The sequence below is a fragment of the Colletes gigas genome, unplaced genomic scaffold (genome assembly GCF_013123115.1).
Source record: "Colletes gigas isolate AHSC1104 unplaced genomic scaffold, ASM1312311v1 Colletes_gigas_Sc00002, whole genome shotgun sequence".
In the NCBI taxonomy this organism is placed as follows: Eukaryota; Metazoa; Arthropoda; class Insecta; order Hymenoptera; family Colletidae; genus Colletes; species Colletes gigas.
The window spans coordinates 2,307,423-2,329,249 of record NW_025106631.1 but is presented as its reverse complement, the minus strand read 5'-3'; the positions used below and the strand labels follow the sequence as shown (position 1 = coordinate 2,329,249).

At 30.1% G+C, this 21,827-nt stretch overlaps 6 protein-coding genes across 14 annotated transcripts; 4 read left to right on the top strand and 2 right to left on the bottom strand.

Annotated features, from left to right (window-relative positions):
• Positions 1-356: 356 nt before the first annotated feature.
• On the bottom strand, positions 357-3,043 carry LOC122403893 (tRNA (guanine(37)-N1)-methyltransferase). 3 transcript variants are annotated; one of them, XM_043407706.1, is made up of 4 exons: positions 2,887-3,043; positions 1,111-2,333; positions 805-1,017; positions 357-494 (listed from the first exon to the last, which is right to left on the bottom strand). In XM_043407706.1, the coding sequence occupies exons 2-3, from the start codon at positions 2,288-2,290 to the stop codon at positions 854-856; spliced, it is 1,344 nt and encodes a 447-aa protein (XP_043263641.1). In that variant the 5' UTR covers positions 2,291-2,333; positions 2,887-3,043; the 3' UTR covers positions 357-494; positions 805-853. The 3 variants fall into 3 exon arrangements, with proteins under 3 accessions (XP_043263641.1, XP_043263625.1, XP_043263632.1); XM_043407690.1 differs by having other exon boundaries at positions 805-2,333; XM_043407697.1 differs by having other exon boundaries at positions 823-2,333.
• An 882-nt stretch (positions 3,044-3,925) lies between these two features.
• On the top strand, positions 3,926-5,300 carry LOC122403930 (metallo-beta-lactamase domain-containing protein 1). Its single transcript, XM_043407740.1, has 4 exons — positions 3,926-4,134; positions 4,199-4,363; positions 4,450-4,569; positions 4,648-5,300. The coding sequence occupies exons 1-4, from the start codon at positions 3,984-3,986 to the stop codon at positions 4,845-4,847; spliced, it is 636 nt and encodes a 211-aa protein (XP_043263675.1). The 5' UTR covers positions 3,926-3,983; the 3' UTR covers positions 4,848-5,300.
• A 351-nt stretch (positions 5,301-5,651) lies between these two features.
• LOC122403863 (HAUS augmin-like complex subunit 3) lies at positions 5,652-8,808 on the top strand. Of its 5 annotated transcripts, XM_043407673.1 has the most exons (11): positions 5,652-5,840; positions 5,981-6,222; positions 6,334-6,391; positions 6,482-6,700; positions 6,771-6,957; positions 7,017-7,237; positions 7,320-7,448; positions 7,531-7,870; positions 7,952-8,181; positions 8,256-8,421; positions 8,500-8,800. In XM_043407673.1, the coding sequence occupies exons 2-11, from the start codon at positions 6,117-6,119 to the stop codon at positions 8,641-8,643; spliced, it is 1,800 nt and encodes a 599-aa protein (XP_043263608.1). In that variant the 5' UTR covers positions 5,652-5,840; positions 5,981-6,116; the 3' UTR covers positions 8,644-8,800. The 5 variants fall into 5 exon arrangements, with proteins under 5 accessions (XP_043263608.1, XP_043263586.1, XP_043263592.1 ...); XM_043407651.1 differs by having other exon boundaries at positions 5,981-6,391; positions 8,500-8,808; XM_043407657.1 differs by having other exon boundaries at positions 5,652-5,871; positions 5,981-6,391; positions 8,500-8,808.
• Positions 8,809-8,931: 123 nt separating this feature from the next.
• Positions 8,932-11,149, bottom strand: LOC122403922 (glucose-fructose oxidoreductase domain-containing protein 1). The gene is made up of 3 exons (XM_043407729.1): positions 11,099-11,149; positions 9,856-10,952; positions 8,932-9,795 (listed from the first exon to the last, which is right to left on the bottom strand). Exons 2-3 carry the CDS (start codon positions 10,340-10,342, stop codon positions 9,122-9,124), a joined length of 1,161 nt encoding a protein of 386 aa, XP_043263664.1. The 5' UTR covers positions 10,343-10,952; positions 11,099-11,149; the 3' UTR covers positions 8,932-9,121.
• LOC122403912 (phosphatidate cytidylyltransferase, photoreceptor-specific) lies at positions 10,946-15,205 on the top strand. The gene is made up of 10 exons (XM_043407718.1): positions 10,946-11,436; positions 12,351-12,475; positions 12,581-12,677; positions 12,766-12,942; positions 13,349-13,551; positions 13,626-13,782; positions 13,870-14,022; positions 14,108-14,239; positions 14,311-14,445; positions 14,576-15,205. Exons 1-10 carry the CDS (start codon positions 11,395-11,397, stop codon positions 14,660-14,662), a joined length of 1,308 nt encoding a protein of 435 aa, XP_043263653.1. The 5' UTR covers positions 10,946-11,394; the 3' UTR covers positions 14,663-15,205.
• Positions 15,206-17,203: 1,998 nt separating this feature from the next.
• On the top strand, positions 17,204-21,439 carry LOC122399220. 3 transcript variants are annotated; one of them, XM_043399747.1, is made up of 5 exons: positions 17,204-17,513; positions 17,732-18,062; positions 19,466-20,017; positions 20,110-20,747; positions 20,847-21,439. In XM_043399747.1, the coding sequence occupies exons 1-5, from the start codon at positions 17,376-17,378 to the stop codon at positions 20,874-20,876; spliced, it is 1,689 nt and encodes a 562-aa protein (XP_043255682.1). In that variant the 5' UTR covers positions 17,204-17,375; the 3' UTR covers positions 20,877-21,439. The 3 variants fall into 3 exon arrangements, with proteins under 3 accessions (XP_043255682.1, XP_043255673.1, XP_043255691.1); XM_043399738.1 differs by having other exon boundaries at positions 20,110-21,439; XM_043399756.1 differs by having other exon boundaries at positions 17,473-17,596; positions 20,110-21,439.
• Positions 21,440-21,827: the final 388 nt, after the last annotated feature.

Sequence of the window (21,827 nt, the reverse complement as noted above, 5' to 3'; positions counted from 1 at the left end):
AGAATTTTATTTTTAAGCACTTAACTGTACTTAGATAAGTAATTAAGATAAAAGTTAGGTGATAAGAAGTGACTCCGTGAAACATTGTATCTTTAATTAGATTTATTTTATGTAACAAGATCTATTCAAAGGAAATTTACATAGAATAGAGCTTACAATAGCTTTTTAGTTACATCCCATGAAGTAAATCAATATTACTAAATATTTTCATTTATAAATGTTAATCATATATTAACTGGCTTATATACTATCTTAAGTATTTATTAAATTTGCATTTGTTCAACCAAGGATGTTGTTACATCCATCTGTATCTGTCTACTGTGCTCTTTCTTCTTTTTTCCATGCTTTATATTTTGAACTTTTGTCTTCAATTTAGACCAATGTATTGCTTTTTGTATTTCTTGAAGCTGCCGATCTAGTTGAGCTGATTTTGTTTTATTATTGTTTTTAGCTGATATTTCATCCTTGCAGTCTTTGATCGTTTTTAGATCCAACTATTGAAATCAAGGAGAGTTTCATAAGAAATTGCAACATGTTCACATGAAAGTATTTAAACACTTTCGAATTAAATTTTTTAATGCATTATTTTCAAAATATTTTTCGATCGTAATATTTTAACCGATCACCCTACACGGTTACAAGTATTTTGAAAAACATAATGCAACTTCATTGTTCCAAGTACAAAATATTTAGTTCAAAAGCATTTGAATACTTTTATTAGCCATTGTACTATTAATCGAGCTTATACACTCATTAATTGTAAACACATTATTATTAATACACTGTTTGTAAGAATTTGCTTACTTTTTTCAAATTGCTCACCACTTTTTGTGCTTTTGCCTTTAACTTAACACTACGAACTGTTGCTACTTTGAATACATTCTTGTTCTTCTGGTTTTTTTGCGATCCCCTGTTCCTCCTCATTATTTTCTGCAATGTTATCGCGTACAGAAATATTTTTATTGATTTCCACTTTCAATTTCTTCGTTGCTGGCTCCTCGCCTTTTAAAATATCCTCTGTTAATAGAAACGACACACGAATCATTTCTTTAGATGGAGAAACAGTTCTAACATTGTGTAAATTAATCAAAGAATTATTCAATGCACGACCTAGGTTTTCTTCCACTAACAATTGTCCATGTCTACAAGCATCTTCTTTTTTGTTCGTTTTTACAAAGCAGTATAGATGTACAATTGGTGGTTGACAACACACTGTTTTTACTTCATCTTCGTTAAAACATTCAAGAAACACATCCAAAAATTCAACGGCAGAATTTGGTAAATTCATTACTATATGTTCAGAACCATCTTTATTATTAATTCGTCTATTTAAAATATCATCTTTAATAATGCTTTTTATAAACTCTCTGCCATCCATGTTAAAAAATTTCAAATTACTTTTAACTTTATTAGCGACAGCATTTTTCTGAAGCCATTTATAAGATGCAGGATTTAAATCATTTGCAAATACTTTCATTCCCTTACGCGCAGCAGGAATAGCAAATGGCCCAACTCCAGCAAATACATCATACAAAATATCATTATGTTCCATAAGTTTTATCAAATTTAAATGTTCTGTACCTAATCGAGGATTCCAGTAAACTTGAGAAAAGTCAAACTCATACGTACAACCATTTTCTTTTGCCACTGTAACAGTATTCTTATCGCCTGCAAGGATTTCCATAGTAAATTGTCTAAATGTTGTATCAATAGTATTTGTCTTATTCACAACTGTTCGAGCATTTGAAATTATATCGAGAAAAACCTGTCCAATAATAGTCTTGTATGGTAAATGCATATCACGCAAATTTAAATGCACAATATGACCTACTAAACTGTACGAAGTTGGAACTTCAATCCCTTTGGGCAAAATAGCTTTCAATATATCGTTAACTAACCAATTATCATACTTCAAACTGAAATCCATTATTCCAAAATATTCATATAATCCTGATAGCTGCTGTCTGTCATTTTCTGAGAAGTCTTCAAAATTTTTTATCAATAGCGGATTCAAATAAGCAATAACTTCGTTATTTTCTTTTTGAATTGGTTTGAAGTTTCTTATTTTAAACAAATATTTTTTCAATATTGGTGTTATTTTTGAAATTTTAACATGGTGAAACTTTAAAAATGGTAATTTTATAGTAGTTGTGAATGCTGTACGATCCAAACATGTCATTCCTCGTACTGATTCCGGAGGAACCAGCAAAGAAGTCATTGTGGTGTTATGAAACTGATATGGAGTCCGAAAGCATTGCTTGACTAATGTATTCAATATCCATTTAGACATATATGCACAATAAATATGACATAAATTCCATTACTATGATACCCTACAAAGAAGTTCAAGTTACCATATTTTGATTAAATTATAACATTATACAATTTTATGTACAATTAATATGGTCCATATGGTATGTTGAATTTATTAAACAGGTGGACCTTAGAAAATATGAACGATACATAAAACATCAATTTAAACAGTCGATTACACAAATTTTTATCAGAAAATAAATTATTACATCTGTTTTAATGCTATATCCACTAATAAAAATTATTCACAATACGTTTAAACAATCTGAAATAGACAAAACATTTTCATAAGAAGTATATATTTATATTTTATCTGATCAGTTTTATGTTTTGCTCATGTGTTCTCAGATCTATGCTTTAAATCTCTCATAACAAATACTTATGAGAGTCTGAAGTACTTCAGGAAAGCATTAATATGAGGATACGTGTAAGTATAACGTATTCATTTTTAGAAATAAAATTTCTGTTTATAATCACGCATATTTTACAGGACCATACAAAAATATAAAGATTGGATTCGTTCTTCTTATAAATATTAACCTGTGCTATTGAAAGAAACTAATTATTATTTACCTTTATATATATATCTTGACTTTTTATAAAATTAAAATTCTTTCTGCGCTCACAAAAGAATTTGACAAATATCGAGTAAGGTTAACACGTCCACATGTACTATCGTTTTCTCAACATTCATAAATGTTATGCCATCGAATACGAAAGTCAAGTAATTACATATACGCAAAAATAAATGTATATTGTTCCATAAGTAAAAATTATTTCATATAAGAAGTATTAATAAATTCCATGATTTCTAACAAGCATTGTATAATTAAATAACATTAAATAACAAATATGTAAAGTTGACGTAGATTTTTTACTAAAATTGTAGTTGTAATAATCAACAATTAATAAAGAATAAGACAAAAAAGTGATACAATTCCAAAAAGGACATTTTTCAAAACAATTTAAGAACTGTTAGTAAATTTATGAACGAATTATTTACTAAATTCATAATATTAGCAAAAAGAATGGGCTCTAAGAATCATTTATCAAAACTTATTTTCTAAATTTTTTAAATTCATTAATAATTCAAAATTGGCTTTCTTTTAGATGTTTTATATTTATACATTAAAAGTAATTAAATGCCAATATTTAAAGATCTTATAAAAGAACATTCAGGGCCGTTCCTGTGTTATTCAGCGCCCAGGATCGAAAACAATTCGTTATTATTTAATTAAGAATTTGATATGCAATGTTTACTTTTATATCTGTATATACGTAGTTTTAAACAGTTATCGTGCAAGAGAAATATTTTTGAAGTTTTGTTTTCATTAAATGAAACACAATTGCAAAGTATTTTAAATCATGTATTAATTCAGCAATTACCCCTTTATTGATAATTACTAAATTAGCTCCTTTAATAGCTCGTATCTATACGTATTCTTCTTCAAAAAAGAATCGATCAATTCTGAAAGAATCAAGTAGAATCATTCATCCCTACTAAAATTAACGCTTATCGATTTTAAAACTTATTTACGTAATTGTTTTGTGACAAGTTAAACAGATATTATTTTATTAATATAAAATATACATTGTGCAATATAAAGTCATGAACAAATTGTAATCATTAGACTTTTCCAGTTTCTTACTTTTAACCTCGACCCCGAACAATGTGCGAAGTTATCGTATTATTCGATGGATATTCCACGAAACTTCCGGACGGAACAATGAAAGCAAATTGTTCTTGTACATTAATAAAAGCATCGAAAAATATTATCGTTGATACTATGACGGCTTGGGACCGCGAGAAAATAATACAAGGTATCATTTTAATAACGTTTGCAATTCCTTTATAGAAATTATTCCAACAATTATTCATTTTCAGCGCTTGTTCAACATAATATTACACCCGAGGAAATTGATTATGTCGTTTGTAGCCACAGTCATCCGGATCATATAGGAAACAACAATCTTTTTATGAATGCAGAACATATAATTGGAATCTGTGTCAATCGTGGCGACATGTTTTTTACAACAGATTTGGCATGCGGTGAAGTATTTTTTATGTAATATATTGATAGCCATAATTACTTTTCATTATATAACACATAAAAATTACAATTATTCTGTGTATAGGAGAATATAAACTGTGCCCAGAAGTTAAAGTTGTAACCACTCCTGGCCATACATCAGATGATGTTACAGTATGGGTTGAGAGTATAGTTTCTGGAAAATCTACACATTTTGCTATAACAGGTGTTTATTTTATAAATATATTAATGTTCCAAGTGCTTTAAATAAATTAATCTACATATATTTTTACAAATTTTACAGGAGATTTGTTTGAAAAGGAAGAAGACATTTTAGATCCATCAATTTGGAAAGACCTAGGAACTGAAGAATTACAGAAGACTCAATCGAATATGAGAGCTTCTGTTATAAATTTGGCAGATTTTATAATACCTGGGCATGGACCGATGTTTCGTGTCACAGATAGCATGAGAAAGATTGTTAAAGATCAAATAATTGAATAATATAATATAATAACGTTCTCCGAGCTAGAATAAATTTTGTTTTTCAAGCAGAGGCAAAGGTATTGCTTTCTGTATCTGCTTGAACAGAAGGAGCCTGTGTTATTTCTGACACACGACCAATCGGTGTCTCAAGTTACAAACGAGATATCAAAACAGAAAAGTAAAATTTTTGTATTTTTTATATATTTTATATCTATAAAAAAAGATTGTTTTGATTGAATCTGTGAGTTTGTTACAATGATGATGATATCAACACACAAACATATTTGAATGATTTTAAATTACACAAATAATTAGGAATGGTCGAATAGCATAATAGCATTAGGCGATACCGTTCAAAAGAATCAATACCCAAAGATTGATTATTTTTAAAAAGAATTAAAGAATCGATGGACGAAGAATAAAAGAAGTTTTGATTTTAAATTTGTACATAGATCGTAACTAAGAAAAATTGTTATTTATTCATTTAATTTTATATTAGAATTAGTTTTTATACTGCTATTTAAAATGGAATATTGCGGGAGTATGTGGAGGAGCAATTTTAATCATAAAAATATAAAGACATATTATTCATCAATTTAATTTATTTATAAAACGTGCTATCAAGATTTCGAGGGATGTTTTTATTTAATAAAGTTATGAATGTGTAAAACATTCCTTACGTTTATAAATTATTCCCCTCCTTCCTACTCTCTTAACCCCTCCTCGATGGGTGTTTAAATATTGCGCTAAAAAGTACCGTAAAATAGTGTCGCCATCTAATATCAGGGATTCGTACTGCTAAAATCGTGCCAGGATCACAGAATGTTATAGGAGGTTACGCAGTGTCTTGATTATTCGCTAATTACTCCTTTCCTGGAATTAAAATATGAACTTTTAGAATTGAAGAATATAGTATAGACCCTTGGCAACATTCAAGGACCGATTTTGCTACGCTCCTTGTTCTAATTAATTAGTTATTAGCGATAGATCCCTATAGTGTCGCGTTCAAAGGTTAGGAACAGTATGCAGACTTCCGATATCGGTTAATAACTATTTAATAACGCATGGCATGGTTAGAACAGGTATCCTTGAATGTTGTCAAGGGTCTATACTGTATTCTTCAATTCTAAAAGTTCATATTTTAATTCCAGGAAAGGAGTAATTAGTGAATAATCAAGGTGCTGCGTAACAGGAGTGCCAGGAGTGGGGGGAACCTGTACTCCGGATACCTCCTATATCATTCTGTGATCCTGGCACGATTTTAGCAGTACGAATCCCTGATATTAGATGGCGACACGTATTTCAGAATTTTTTCAATCCCAGCTGTTAATACCGGTACATGTTGTGTACACTCCTAAGTTTGAAAGTTTCTATCAAAACATGAACATCTCGGGTAATATTCTTTACAATAAAATTCGAAGTTTACGTCCTGAGATTTCGAATGCTATTACACCGGAGATATTAGATGAAATCTGTAACGAACCTTTGGTGCAACCATTTTTAGAGTGGTTCTGCAAAAATGTGAATCGCACGAACGTTATTTCAAACGAGGAAGCACAAATGTAATATACGTTTATTTATCACGTATCGATAAATAATTATTTGAGCACTTTAGGAATATTAAATTAATATTTTATCTGTTGATATCTTAGAAAAAAGAAATTACAAGAAACAAACGAATGGTTGGAAGGACCTGAATTAGATAATGCATTGGAAGAAGCTACTAGGGATTGCCCTGATTTATTAAAAATCATTTCTTTTGACGACATGGATATAAGTGACTTGTTTCTAGAATTCAAAACAATTAAACATGCATATAAGGAAGATGAAAATTACATTCATACATTAAAAAATGGAATTCAAAACTTAAAGTAAATTCTTCTGTATATATTTATTTACATTTATTTGTCATTATTATTAACGAATGGAATGTTTTTGTAGAAAATTAAAGACTAAATTGGATGAAGATATTGAGAAAGAAAAAGCATTATTGGATAAAAAACATATTGAAGCAGATAAAGCTTATGATGATTGTTCAATAATTCTTCAAGAGTTTGATTCAAATAATCGTCAGTTTTTTAAAGAAATTGAATGTCTATTAAGCGTATATGGAGATGCAGCTGAAAATGTGGGTAATTTCAAGTAAATTTCTTCAATTTGTGACAATATAAATATTTTTATTCATAGAAAGGAATACCAATACTATGGACCCAAATGCCATTGGAACTTTTCATTAAGAAGGTAGAACTATATAAGCACTATTTAGATGTTCACGAAAAACGGCAATTTGGGAATGTAAATAATGGAGATCAGGAGAAAGATTCTGATTATGTTTCTCTTGTTAACGAGAGTAAAGAGAAACATATAGATAATGAAAAATTACAAGAATTGATGCAGTGCAAAACATAGTATTTAATTTTTTATAATTATAATTAAGTGGGACATGTATTATATACAATAATTTACAACAGTTTGTACTTAATTTTATAGCATTACTAATGCAAAGATGGAAGAAATTACAGCTAAAACACAACAAGAATCAAACAATGCAATGTTACAGTATGTGCAAGATATATACAATTTGGGAAATGTAAAAGTGCCAAGACATTCTCAAATGAGGTATTTAAACATTATTTATATACAACGAATTGTTTATGTGAAGCTATTGTATAAATATTTTTTTGTTTTATATTAAAATTAGGGCAGAAATTTCAGAATTAACCAGGAAGAGAGATTACTTAAAAGAAAATGTTATTCTGTTGCAAGACCACCAATTGATAGAAGTTGTACAACAATTTGCGGAATTAGAAATAATAAAAATTTTGAAACAAAACGCTCAATTGAAATTGAAACAAAAAAGTGTTTGTTTAGAAAAGCTTGAAAATTTTCGATTTCTCGCCCGTGAATGTGGACACGTGCGCGTTGATTTGTTAAATATGTTAATGCAAATGCAATATCACCGACTTAAAATCATTTCCGAATTTGTAGCTGATGCTTGCCACTATCTAACAACAGAGTATTTACTGTCTTCTACAAGATGTGTCAGTAATGAAACATAAAAAGCACTATTCATTAATTGCTTAAGTTATTATTTACAACATAATTGTATTTCTTTTTTGTAGGAAAGTATGCAGCAACAACAGCATGACTATTCTACAGTCATGTCATCTTCATCAAAAACACACAATTCATTTAACAATCTGTTAGTTTCTATGATATACAATGGCGACAATACGCCTGAATTAAATTCTGCGTTAAATAGATACAATGAACTTGTAGATGAAAATAAAATCAAGAAAGAATTTATATTCAAAACATACTTAAATGCCAAAATTCATAAATTAGAAACATCGTAAGTTTTACTTTTTTCATAACGAAAATACATTCTCGCGTGAATATCGTAAGTATTAAAGTGCTATAATTTAGGGAAAATGAAATGAATCTAAACGCAAACGGAACACAAACGGCAACAACGTGCACTCTTAAACCAGTTTCCTATGAAGTTGAAACGTGTTACAATAAAGCATTTGATAATTTACAAAAGGTACAAGCAGATTTAACGAAAGCAAGAAATCAAATGAAAGAGCTTTTGGTAAATTGAAACAAACGTAACATATATACAAACAGAAAATATTATTTTTTATATAATAATTAGAATCCCTTTTTGCAGAAGAACGACGTAAGTTTTGAACGAGAAAAGGACGTGCTTTGGCAATTATTTTTAGCTGATCCGGATACGTTAAAACGAAAATATATGGAACTAAAGCAAATAACTAATAAGTCCTGCTTTGAAAATAGTTTCGAAATTGAATGAAGGAGTCGTTATATGAGCCATACGCAAATCAAAATCAAGAAATGTAAGGTCAGGCGATCTTGAAGGGTAAACAATTTACAATTTACATATTTATTTACAATAAAATTTATTTTATATTGCTCAGACTAAGCAAACGTATAAATAAATACTTTCATTAACTTATACATTATTATCATGATTTATCTAGTTTGTTGTTAATATCAATATTAGATAACATTATACCATTACAAATACTATCTCCTACATGAATGAAAACATATAAAAAAAACTTTCTCAAGCGTAGTATACATATTTACAATATAATCCGTGTATCTTTTGTGTATGAAGTGAAATAAAAAGTTGAGATCTAAACTTAACGTACATATTAATTTATATTTAGAGCTGCCTTGTTGATAAGATTTGTGATTAATAATTACATGTTTTACGTTAACGTGTCATTATCATTTAGTATAAAAACAATCTTTACATTGTATGTACTTTATATTGATATAGCTGTAGCTCTAACAGCTGCACTCAATAAAGGATTTGGGTCTGGTTCTTCTGTTAAAATATTAACTTTCACCCATTCTCGTCGTTTGTTACTTTGTCGCAATGCATCAATAACAGCTTGTACATACAAACCATCTTCGAAAGTTGATGCTGAAAATACTGGCTCTTTTATCCAACCTTTTTTATCTTCAACAGATTGAAATGCTTCTCTCAGTGCAGCGATCATATTTCTTAGCCCTTTGACGTATGGTCTTGGAATAGATTCGGTAATAGGAAATGATACGTCTTGTAGATCATCTGTGTCATGGTATAACATTTCTTCTTGCCCTTTGCGATAACCATACAAATCTCCACCGCGCGCTAGGAGATGATTACCGCCTCCGCATATTAATACCTCTTGGGAAAGCTGACCTTGTAAATGATTGCTTAAAGTTGCTGTTACCAAAGTACCGCTACTCAATTCCATTTGAAAGCTACAAAAATCTGGTGAAGTAACGTGTCTTATTCCATTTATATGGCTTGTAGTTTGAGTGAAAGTACGAACTACTGCATGCACTCTTGATGCACGTTGGCCCATTAAATGAAAAATCAAGTCTATTACATGACTTCCTACTAATGCTAAAATTCCTCCTCCCATTGTATCATCGCACAACCAGTCGTATCCTGTAAAAATATTTAAAATTATATATTGGAATAATCTTAAAACGATTGAAAAATACTAACCATTATGTAATAAACTACCCATATGTACTCTAACTTCGATTACAGTTACCAGACCGTTCAAATATCCTTCCTCTAGAGCTTTTCTCATATGGACAAATGCAGGTAGGAATCTTAAGCTGTGATTGACAATACTTATCAGGGAAGGATAATATTGTGCAGCTCGAACCATTTTTAATGCTTCGCTTTGGCTCAAACCAGCAGGTTTGTCACACACAACATGTTTTCCTATTCCTAACGCTTTTACTGCAATTTGTGCATGCAAACTAGGAGAGCACATAATGAAAATCAAATCAACATCTTTCCTAAGGAGTACATCATCTACTCGGCTAGTGTGAAATGGTATTTCAAGATCAGTTGCAACTTCTGTTACTTCTGCTAATGTACGTCCCCAAATAGCTTCAATTCTAAAGCCCTTTTCCCTCAGGAAAGGAATAATAATCCTGACAATACTTCCTGTACCAAATACTCCAATACCGGGTAATGTCATATTGTGTTGTTGATGTTTATATTTCTCGATGACAATTTGCCCCAAATACTAACATTTGTTCGCCTTAATTTTAATTGTGAAATAATTTTTAATAACTTTACAAAATATTATCAGTATCTTTTAATTTTTAGTTTTTAATATTGACGAGAATATTAATTTATGCCATGCAAGGTGACCAAATCACCGTGATCTGTTGATCTTTGAAACAATGTTGTCGATCTGCCATCTTTTTTGCGCACGCGCGACGCGCGACCCGTCGATGGCGAAAATAATAATCCATCCAACCGAATCCAACGTTAAAGAAACATTAGGAACCAATTTTGGTGAGCACCCGCACGTCTCAGTTACGGGTGAGACAGGGATTTAAACTGGATGTTTAAATAATTAACATTGTGGAATTTATATGAAACAAATGCAGAATGTCCGGGACATTTTAAAAATATACCGGCACAGTTAAGACGTTAAGCGTAATGTCACATGTTGCAATAAATAAGCTCCCCTTAACTTTCCTCTTAATTCGTGCCTGGTAAATGATGTAATAACTATATGATCATAATGATCAGATCATCTTATTGGTCTGCTATGTCCTGGCCACGAGTGTATGGTAGATCTACATAAAATAGCACTTTGTATGTATCTATTTGGGATTTGATTTCTATCAACGTGATTTTGTATACCTCTAGTGTCTCATCTTAGGTGTAACAATAATCATTTGTGTGGTATCTTTTCCTTGCTACGTAAATACTGTGAACATACCTTTTGAAGAGTATTGTGAACGAAACATTAGTTTTCATTTAGTCTTTTTTTGCCATTGATTTTCCGTAAAGTCTCGAGATAAACCGAACATGTACGATGATTACACCATCCATACCCTGCGCTAACCTGTCAGTTTGCGTTGCGCAATTATGATAGGTGTCTGTCACGTCCGTTCCGTTCAATTATCTACTTAAACATGTAAATATGCAATTAATTCATACGAATCAGTGGTCACAGTGCTATTTTTTATTTTAAGTTTTCGTACGAATATAAGTGTCAGAAATCATTAAGTAAAAATGTCGGAGATTCGGAAAAGGCCAATTATCGGTGACGATAAGGTAAATAAACAATTTTTTATTGTTAAGATGTCTTTATTCAACCAAACAACAAGTTTTTTCAGTAAATTGACGTCTATTTTCGATCATTAGATTAAATTAGATACTAGTTGACCTTTGTCTTCCACAGTATTCACATTAAGTAAATTGGATGATGGCTGTGACATATACTAAACTATACCCTTACGATCGCCGCTATACTACTAATATTATTTTTACAACATAAAGATAGGAATAACACATGTATATATATTCTATCATATTTTTTTATGCCAATATATTGAAGATTAAGTTTTATATAGTATGAATTGATTTTAATTTATTAATTGATAGTATTGGCATGAAGTATTTATTACCTCTACCTATAGCATTATTAAGGAAATATTAGCTGTATAAATACTTATGCATAACATCCTTATTTGATTTGGTATTAATTTAAATCATTGTTTACATGTGTTTCATCTTCTTTATTACGATAATGACATATTTTATAACAATGATAATTTTAGATTTGATGTTTTTACAATCCTGTGTCATACAGTTTTTGCTATTGAAATTTTCAGGTATTAAACTCTATCTTTATGAAAGAATTGTCGCAACATTTTGTAAATATTCCAAGTTTCAATAATGGTCCAGTATCAGTGTGTCTTTTGACCTTTGATAAAACTAGTTAAAATGCTTGCAAAACATTGGGATGATTCTCCTATAAGAATATGTCTTATACCTGAAAATTAATAGCTATATGATAATTTCTATATGATTGTTATATAAAATTTTGGACACTTATAAATCCAATAGTATAATTTATGATGTTAATTTTATTTAATTAAAAGGTATAACAATATAGATTTCTGTGAAGATAAAATTATATTTACTATAGTTGTACAGATGAACAATTTCAATAATGTGTTGTATAGAAAGAAGATGTTGAGTCTGAAGATGATGCAAAATTGGAAGTTGATGATTTGGTTAAAAGCTTACAGCAAGGAACAGATCATACCCCACACATTTTGGATTCAGCTCTCTCTGGCTTACCCGATCGGTACAATCTGCATAAATTAACAATAGGAATTGTTTAAAGTATTAAAACAAATTTAAAAATTTTTATCTAAATTCCTAAATATAAAAGGTTTTTAATGTTTTGTAGCTGGAAGAACTGGGTAATTAGAAGTATATTTACCTTGTTTATGATCGCTGGATTTTTCGTTATTATTTATGGCGGACCACTAGCACTGATGGCTACAGTACGTTTTGTATATTAATTTCATAATACGTATGTATATACAAAAAAATTATGAAACAATATTATAAAGTATTTTATGTTTTTAACAGACACTGATCGTACAAGTAAAATGTTTTCAAGAAATTATTAACATCGGATATGCTGTCTATAGAATTCATGGTTCTCCATGGTTTAGATCTTTGTCATGGTATTTCTTAATCACTTCAAATTATTTCTTTTACGGGGAAAATTTAATGGATTATTTTGCCGTAGTGATTAATCGAACAGTAAGTACATATACATAGTTTTAATCTAAGAAAATCGATACAAGAAATTTTTAATATATGTTATTGTATTATTAAATGATTAAATTAACTTATAAAATATATGTATTTGTATGAATATACCTATATGCGGTACTGACATAAAATCAATGAACAAAGCCTCTCCAAGTATCTTTATATACTTTATATGGCTTCTAGTTCTACTTTATGAGGTTTCTATTAAATTAGTACCTATGAAATGGTATTTCTTTAGTCAAATATCAAAACCACAATTTTTTTTTTAACATTTTTTCAGTAGTCCACTATCTTGATAATAACAGTTTATTAAAACTTGGTAGTTTTGAAAATAAATATTGACTACTTGTGTTAAGATAATCTTCTCTAAATGCTGAACTTCTTTTCTTTACAGGAATATTTACGTGTACTTGTTACATACCATCGTTTTATTTCATTTTGTCTTTACATTGTTGGTTTTGTATGGTTTGTACTATCACTTGTAAAGAAATATTATATGAAGCAATTTTCCCTATTTGCTTGGACACACGTCGCTCTACTTATTGTTGTAACACAAAGTTACCTTATAATCAAAAATATTTTTGAAGGGTTGATCTGGTATGACGATTATTTACATATATTAATATTTTCTAATAATTATTTTATGCTAATATATATTCATTTTGGTTTAGGTTTATTGTTCCAGTTAGTATGATAGTAATAAATGATGTAATGGCATATATGTTTGGTTTCTTCTTTGGTAAAACACCTTTAATTAAATTGTCACCTAAAAAAACTTGGGAAGGTTTTATAGGTGGTGGTATTTCAACAGTTATACTTGGCTTAGTGGTAATGTTATGTTTTAATTTTTAAATTAATTATCGAATAGAATTGCACTTTCGTAAACACAAAATTCTAAGAGAAAACTCGTTTTAGATATCATATGTCATGTGCCATTACCGCTACTTCGTCTGCCCTATTGAATATAGCGTGGCTTTAGGACGAATGACTATGGATTGTGAACCATCCTCCTTATTTCAACCTCAAGAGTATAATTTGCCCAATAGCTTGCAACTTGTATGGAAAATGGTAACACGTTTATAAGTTTAGAAATGCTGTTCGCGTATGATGAAAGTATGTAATATAGAATTTAATGTTATACTATATTTTACAGATTAGTGGAAAGTCTACTTTAACTCTGTATCCATTTTTACTCCATTCATTATCAATGTCAGTATTTAGTTCTGTAATTGGACCATTTGGAGGCTTCTTTGCCAGTGGTTTTAAGAGAGCTTTCAAAATTAAGGTAATTTCTCTATTTTGTATACAATTTATATGATAAATAACAATATGCTTCATTTTATATAATCGATATAGGATTTTGGAGATGTTATTCCTGGCCATGGAGGAATAATGGACAGATTCGATTGTCAATATTTAATGGCAACATTTGTAAATGTCTATATTTCTTCATTTATTCAAACTGCTTCACCTCAAAAACTTTTACAACAGGTAAAACATCAGAAATTTTTAAATAAAATCGCATGTTATTTACATACTTTGACATTCTAATCTAAAATCTCAAAAGAGTACAAAATTATTTTCTTTGATTTTGTACATGTATCTATTTTATGTAATATAGGTATTTACCTTAAAACCAGAACAACAGTTACAGTTATTTCAAACATTAAAGGATTCTCTACAAAACAGGGGTTTGTTAAATATCTGATTGATGTCCCAGCATCTATAAAACGATGAATAATAAGGATTTACTTTTAAGTAGCAGGAAAAGTTAGGAAAAACTGCTTGTTGTCATTTATAACATCTGTCCGAATATTGTGTGCAACGTATATTTATACAAACAGCATTAACAATATTAATCAACTATATGTTAAATTAAATTATGACGGTAAAGTTTATTTTGTAATTAGAAAATTAAGGAACATGCCATGCAACATTTGCAATTTTTTTTTGCATTCCGTAACAAACAGTCCATTTTCTATTGAGCAAAAATTTGTATTAAACTGTGATGATGATAGAAATTCGACCAAGCGTTTCCTTTCTATCAATTAAACCAAAGAATGTTGAAGGTACTGTGCGTTATAAAAAAAAAAAAAAAAAAAGACTTCCAAGTATTGATAAATGTTCGTTTTCTTTTTTTTTAACAAATTACAACATAATATTAAATTTATCAATGAAAATAAATTTCATAGTGTTCACTTCAAATCAGATGTATTTACTTAAATTAATCAGATCTCAATATATTTTTAAACTGGAGTTATGCATTTAAGATTCATAATAATAGAAATGAATGTTTCATAAAATCTATTTTATTCATATAGTTTTAAATAGAAAATAACATTTAACATTTAGTTTTATTTAAAAGAATCAGTAAACCTCTATATTTTTTGACAGAGTATTATGAATTGTATAATATTAATTTTCACGTAGAGAGTGTTTCCATAGATTACTGTCAATAGTTTACACATTGTGTATTTATTAATCTACTTAATATTAATATGTACTATTTAATGTTGTTAACAAAAATCAACTAAATGAATTTTAACATTTTTCGTATAATCAGTGTCATGTCAACATTCACATTTCTTTGTCGGTATTAATTTCCAAATTAACTTTCTCTTTGAGAAAACATATTCCAGATTTAACAAAACACAACATTGTGATAAATAGAAGTAAATTACGGTGTTTTTATTTGATTAAATTTATCTGTTTAACAGGTAGATGTTACTGTACATCATGACACTGAACATTACTATGTTTTCATTGTATACATGAATCTATAAAGATAATAAGATGAAAGAAGGTAACTTCTGCTTGCTTTTAATTTTATTATAAGACATTTTATTACTAATAAAAAATAAGGAAATGATTAAACCCTTTATGAAATGGAAATGTAACTGTTTTCCACGGTAGTTAACTTTTTATTGTAACATTTTTAATTTTGTTTACTTAGCTCGTCGCAACTATTTGTCTCGTCGTATATAAAAAATGGAAAAGTAAAACAATTTTTGAGATTTACTTCAAGAATTAAGATATTTGATTGCTGTTAAAATATTGAAAAATGTTATCGTAAAATATTGCGTTCCAAGTTATTCCATAGTTTTATTTAAAATTGTGCCAATTGTTCGTAGAGGTAAGCAAATGTTTAAAAGTATGTTATATGATCGTCTCGAAAATGTCAACATGGCACAACTAATAGTATTTTTGTGCGATTACGTTACGTTTCCAATTGAAATTTTATATGTTTGGTAGAATAAATTCACATATGATTTATGAACAAATTATATAATGTATGTAGTTTCAAATTAAATATTTGTATTTTATCATCAGATGCTTATATATTATAAGAAATGTTTCAATGTTGGAAATATAATGTTGGAGTAACTTATATGTGTGTACAAAATGAGAGAGAACAGTAATAGGTAAATGTATGCATATTTATTTAATAGAAAACAATAAAGTACATATGTTTAGATGAAAACCTTGCGAATTAACAAATATATTATTGCAACTGAAGATGACTTAATTGCTAATACATGGTATATATTTGTGTAGTAAAAGGAAATAAAGAAAATTCTTCTGAATATTATATTTTGGTATATTGATATTTTATTTTTTTAAATATGGAAACCTGAGATTAATATAAATAATTCTAAACATTGATTATTCAAATTTGAACCGTTTGAATCCTTTTGCAATACAATATTGGTTCCAACTTAATGGAAGTATACGTACAATAGAAACTTTAAATATGTATTTTCATATGTTTATTAAACAACTATTGCAGAAATTCCCTACTGTTCTTTAATTATGTATCTTTTCTTATATATTTAACTCTATGTATTTTGTTGTCATACCGTATTTTTCAGTAATTTTTTATATTTCTTTTTATATCAACGTATATATACTATTTTTCTACTTTATTATTTTTCAGTATTTAATTTTTCGAAAAGTCTAAATCATTAAAAATAACATTAAAAATTTGTAAGAATATTATTACCTCTTTTAGGAAACTCCACCACAGAACAAAACAATCGCAACAAATCTTATCTAAACGATAACTTATCACGTTCTAGGTATTTCTTGTACCCTAAATCGTTACGAAGACTTTTTTAACTTGAATCTTTAGTAAACAAATTTTACATTCAAATTAATAGGAAATACTATAAATTACACATCTACCTGTTTTTATTATTATACAATTATTGCATGTATATATACATACAAGCACAGTGCATGTGCAGTTACATTGAACAATTGTTGGTATTCCGTAACGCGATACCTTGATTTTGACTGTATTCACTCTCTATTGATATTTTGCCGTCGACAATTTTACGACAATGAGTAATATGTACGTACGTAGATAAACATTCGGTTGAGTTTTTTGAAATTTGCGGTGTTTTCGAAAAATTTTACTTGACATGTCGACCGATCATCATGGTGGAAAGGGTTACACACCCTTACCACAAAGTATAAGCAACACGGATACCGAAGACGAAGAAGATTGTTTGGCTCAACAAAATGAAGCCCCTAAGGGACGTACTGACGATACGCTAACAGTAAGTTGAACTTGCAAGGAATTCTTCTTTTTAGTAATTTACGATTAATAAAACAATAAATGCGGGATAAAGGACATTTAAAAGTAAGTCGGTAGTTTCGTATGTGTACATCTTTTTTGGTAATAGTCATAATCATATTAGCGTTACATTAATAAAAGAAATATAATTGTTAAATAAAAAGAAATGTTAATGATACATTATAAATTAAAAAATTATAGGAGACAACAACAATTCATGAAAATGGAGCCTATTATCCATTAGACGAAACAAAAAATGTGGCGAATCGAATGAAAAATGGACAAGATATGCTTAAATATTACAGAGATGATATACCTATAATGGTAGTCGAAGGAAATGAACAAAATGACTTATGGAAACGACGCGATATGTCTCTTCTTCGACGATTTTGTTTAGTCACTTCTATATTGTTATGCGTTGTAACAATAATTATATTTCTGTATGTTTTACCTTGTGACAATTCGGTAGTATGTCCTTCGATTATGGAACCTCAATCACCAATATCGTGGGATAAGACTTTGCGAGGAATGGGTAAGTTTGTTAAAACATACATGTTGTATTTAATAGTTATATATTATTGTGGATAAAACAATTAAATTAGACGAGTATAAGGTGTCTTAAAATTATGGGACAAGTCAAAACATACAAATTTAATGCTTGAAAAGGTTATTAACATTACGATTCTGCATATTAAGTTTCAATTCACAATATTGATTGTTACAGGAAAAATTATTTTAGATAACTGTATTTCATTTTAAAAATGATTATGCATATTGATTACACAAATTGTTAGATATTGAAAGGAAATCAGTTACAAATATATATACATATATATATTTTTACATATCAAGAATAAATAACGTGCAAGCAATGAGCATGACAGCTAGCTAGCAAGGAGCGAGCATGGCAGCTAGATAGCAAGGAGTGCGCTAGGTATCTAGTTGGCAAAGAGTAAGCTAGGTAGCTAGCTAGCGGGCAAGGAGTGTGCTAGATAACGAGCTAGCATTGAGTGTGCTAGATATCTAGCTAGCAAGGAGTTAGCTGCGTACCTAGCTTGCAAGGTGTGAGCTAGGTAGCTAGCATGCAAGCAATGAGCATGACAGCTAACTAGCAAGAAGTGTGCTGGGTAGCTAACTTGCAAGGAGTGAGGTAGCTAACGAGCTAGCATAGAGTGTGCTAGGCAGCTAGCTTGCAAGGTGTGAGCTAGGTAGCTAGCATGCAAGCAATGCGCATGGCAGATAGCTAGCAAGGAGTGTGCTAGGTAGCTAGTTTGCAAAGAGTGAGCTAGTTAGATAGCTAGCAAGGAGTGAGCAAGGTAGCTAGCTAGCAAAGAGTGTGCTAGGTAGCTAGCTAGCAGACAAGGAGTGAGCTAGATAACGAGCTAGCATTGAGTGTGCTAGATATCTAGCTAGCAAGGAGTGGGCTACGTAGCTAGCTTGCAAGGTGTGAGCTAGGTAGCTAGCATGCAAGCAATGAGCATGACAGCTAGCTAGCAAGAAGTGTGCTGGGTAGCTAACTTGCAAGGAGTGAGGTAGCTAACGAGCTAGCATAGAGTGCGCTAGGCAGCTAGCTTGCAAGGTGTGAGCTAGGTAGCTAGCAAGGAGTGTGCTAGGTAGCTAGTTTGCAAAGAGTGAGCTAGGTAGATAGCCATCAAGGAGTGAGCAAGGTAGCTAGCTAGCAAGGAGTGTGCTAGATAGGTAGCTTGCAAGCAGTGAGCTGTGTAGCTAGTTCGCAAGGAGTGAGTATGGCAGCTAGCTTTCAAGGAGTGAGCTAGGTAGCTAGCTTGCAAGGAGTGAGCATGTCAGTTAGGTAGCAAGGAATTATGCAAGTTTAACAATTGATTATATATTGTAATCTCTGATTAGCTATAATTTAAATAAAAAATATTTAATGATTCATGTATTTTGGTAACAAAAGTATTTAAATGTTTTTAGAACTACATGGTCCTATCTCTATTATTCGCGGAAATCCATCGAATCTTATATTTCTCGTTCGCGGGCAACGATACAAAGGGAATGATACAAGTAAAGATCAAAGACAAATATCAGCAAAAGGAGGAGGAATTATATCGATGCAAGGAAATAGTGGTTTGCCGCTGTGGCTGGTTCGTTTAGAAAGACCACCCACTGAAATTGACTGTATTTCAGTTGATACAGATCGATCTGGAAAACCAGATTGCATAGTTGCTGGTGATCAAGGCCTCTTGGCTAGTATCGAACCTATTGCAGGCACTATACATTGGAGCTCAAAAATCCATACATTTAATAAACTACCTGTGATTTTATCGGATATTGATTCAGACGAAGTTAACGATTTCTTAAGTGTAGAAGTAACAATAAAAAACACGTCTAATCTTGTTCTTTTATCTGGAAGAAGTGGTCATCTTTTAGGACGTTACTCGCCTGGAAATTGTTTATCAATAGATATATACAGCCTTGTTTTTAATAATACTATATCTTATGCCTGCTATGACAATAATAGGGAAAGTAAGTATCACGTTTTCGTACTACAAACTAATTGAAAAATAAATTCAACATTACTCTTAAAAATTTTAATAAATTATTTCATTTCTTTGCAGTTGTGATCAGAACTATGACTTTTCTAGAATCAGTTCGTACCATGAAATTATCAGAAACACATAAGCAACTCGTAATGAAGTCAACGTTTCATTTCTTTAAAACATCAAAACTCGATGATGAAAACTATACTTGGAGGCCTATACCGTATTATTACGTATCTATAGAGAACGAAGGGACATGCCCTGGAGAATTTTGCAAAGCTAGCGTAAATTTAACGTTACAAAAATTTGGGAACCAGTCGGTAACAATATGGGATCATGTTTGTCCTAATTCTTTTGTGTCAAAACCAGCCTTCTTATACATGCCCGAAGAACCTTATACTATTGGTTTTGCGATTAAATTTTGGCAATGGGCCGACTCAATACCTGAATATACAAAGACAGTGTCTGGTATTACAGAAAGAAGATTAAAAGAGGAGGTATTAATAGTTTTTGTAAATTATACAGATGTACGTATGGAAACGAGTCAAAGTGATATCACTCAGTTGTGTCAGGGTACAGATTGTCAACCGAATGTGAACTCGCGTGCTTATTTTAGTTCGATTGAAATTGATTCTCTCAGCGAAGACGGATTCCCAGAATTAATAACTTATTGGTCCTCGTATGATGTAGAATCACCGGAAGTGTTGACATCCAAGGTGCAAGTTGTAAAATTAGATTCAATTGTATCTAGTTTACCGCGTATAAATGTTTAACGTTCTTTTGTACGTTTGTTTAACAGCTGCGTTTGTTTGTAGAACTACTCATTGCCCAGTTATACCAAATAAGATTAATGAATATCTTTACAACGAAACGAAACGAAAATATACTCGTCTCGTGAATACATTTAAAGTATACTTATTATTAATGGTGTTTGGCCATAAATCCATTAAGACTAGTCAACATTTTAGCAGTAACGAAATTATGATTTTAGACGTCGCCTAATTTATCATCAAATAATTTCTAAAACAATGATTCTCCTAATAAGCGGCCATTGTTAATGTCTACATATTTTAAATGAACACTTAATGGTGCCTTGCAAAAGCTATATAAAAAAAATCATAAGCAAATAAATGAAATTTAAACTTGCAAAAATACTTGCATGTTATTAGAGGACGTGTTATGAATTTTATATGTTTAACAAGGTTCTGAATGAAATAGCAAAGTTCCTTTTCCAATATTACTCACCGGTGTATATGAGATTTTTTAATACAAAATGTATTCAGCTATTCCGAATGAATTCTGTTTTCCCGAAATAAATAGAGCTTATTGCACATAAATGCTAGTGCAGTGTCATAGAAGTTCAATAGTAAACTAAAATCTTACTCTAATCATATATTATTTTATTTTATTCTAGTCACGTTTGTATTACTTCATTATGAACATACTCAAATCATAAAATAAAAGGTACTAATTGTGTATGGTTCGATATATTTTCTTAGGAAAATTAAATTTTATTAAATGTACAAAATGTATAATTTTCTTTCTTATAATAAAACACGTTATGAAAGTAATTACCGTGAACATGATGTTTATACTCGAAATATTAAATAAATAATGAGTCGCGACGAGCACTCGCAACCCCTTTCAACAAATTCAATTCTACTCTTTTACTCGAATCCCTCCTAACGACGTAAAATTAAAATTACATTAAAATTCATTTCGTTCTTTGGACTCTACGTACTATGTTAATAATATAGATTCATGAACGCGCCTTCATAAGCCTACCAAACAAAAAT

Excerpts from the sequence above, each read along its gene's own strand:
- LOC122403893 (XM_043407690.1), bottom strand. The coding sequence starts at position 2,290 with ATGTCTAAATGGATATTGAATACATTAGTCAAGCAATGCTTTCGGACT.
- LOC122403930 (XM_043407740.1), top strand. The coding sequence starts at position 3,984 with ATGTGCGAAGTTATCGTATTATTCGATGGATATTCCACGAAACTTCCG. Across the intron at positions 4,135-4,198 it reads CCGCGAGAAAATAATACAAG|CGCTTGTTCAACATAATATT; the intron begins GTATCATTTTAA and ends ATTCATTTTCAG. Across the intron at positions 4,570-4,647 it reads TACACATTTTGCTATAACAG|GAGATTTGTTTGAAAAGGAA; the intron begins GTGTTTATTTTA and ends CAAATTTTACAG.
- LOC122403863 (XM_043407651.1), top strand. The coding sequence starts at position 6,117 with ATGGCGACACGTATTTCAGAATTTTTTCAATCCCAGCTGTTAATACCG. Across the intron at positions 6,392-6,481 it reads TCAAACGAGGAAGCACAAAT|AAAAAAGAAATTACAAGAAA; the intron begins GTAATATACGTT and ends TTGATATCTTAG. Across the intron at positions 8,422-8,499 it reads ATCAAATGAAAGAGCTTTTG|AAGAACGACGTAAGTTTTGA; the intron begins GTAAATTGAAAC and ends CCCTTTTTGCAG.
- LOC122403922 (XM_043407729.1), bottom strand. The coding sequence starts at position 10,342 with ATGACATTACCCGGTATTGGAGTATTTGGTACAGGAAGTATTGTCAGG. Across the intron at positions 9,796-9,855 it reads GGGTAGTTTATTACATAATG|GATACGACTGGTTGTGCGAT; the intron begins GTTAGTATTTTT and ends ATATTTTTACAG.
- LOC122403912 (XM_043407718.1), top strand. The coding sequence starts at position 11,395 with ATGTCGGAGATTCGGAAAAGGCCAATTATCGGTGACGATAAG. Across the intron at positions 12,476-12,580 it reads CTCTCTGGCTTACCCGATCG|CTGGAAGAACTGGGTAATTA; the intron begins GTACAATCTGCA and ends AATGTTTTGTAG. Across the intron at positions 13,552-13,625 it reads ATTTTTGAAGGGTTGATCTG|GTTTATTGTTCCAGTTAGTA; the intron begins GTATGACGATTA and ends ATTTTGGTTTAG.
- LOC122399220 (XM_043399738.1), top strand. The coding sequence starts at position 17,376 with ATGTCGACCGATCATCATGGTGGAAAGGGTTACACACCCTTACCACAA. Across the intron at positions 17,514-17,731 it reads GTACTGACGATACGCTAACA|GAGACAACAACAATTCATGA; the intron begins GTAAGTTGAACT and ends AAAAAATTATAG. Across the intron at positions 18,063-19,465 it reads TAAGACTTTGCGAGGAATGG|AACTACATGGTCCTATCTCT; the intron begins GTAAGTTTGTTA and ends AAATGTTTTTAG.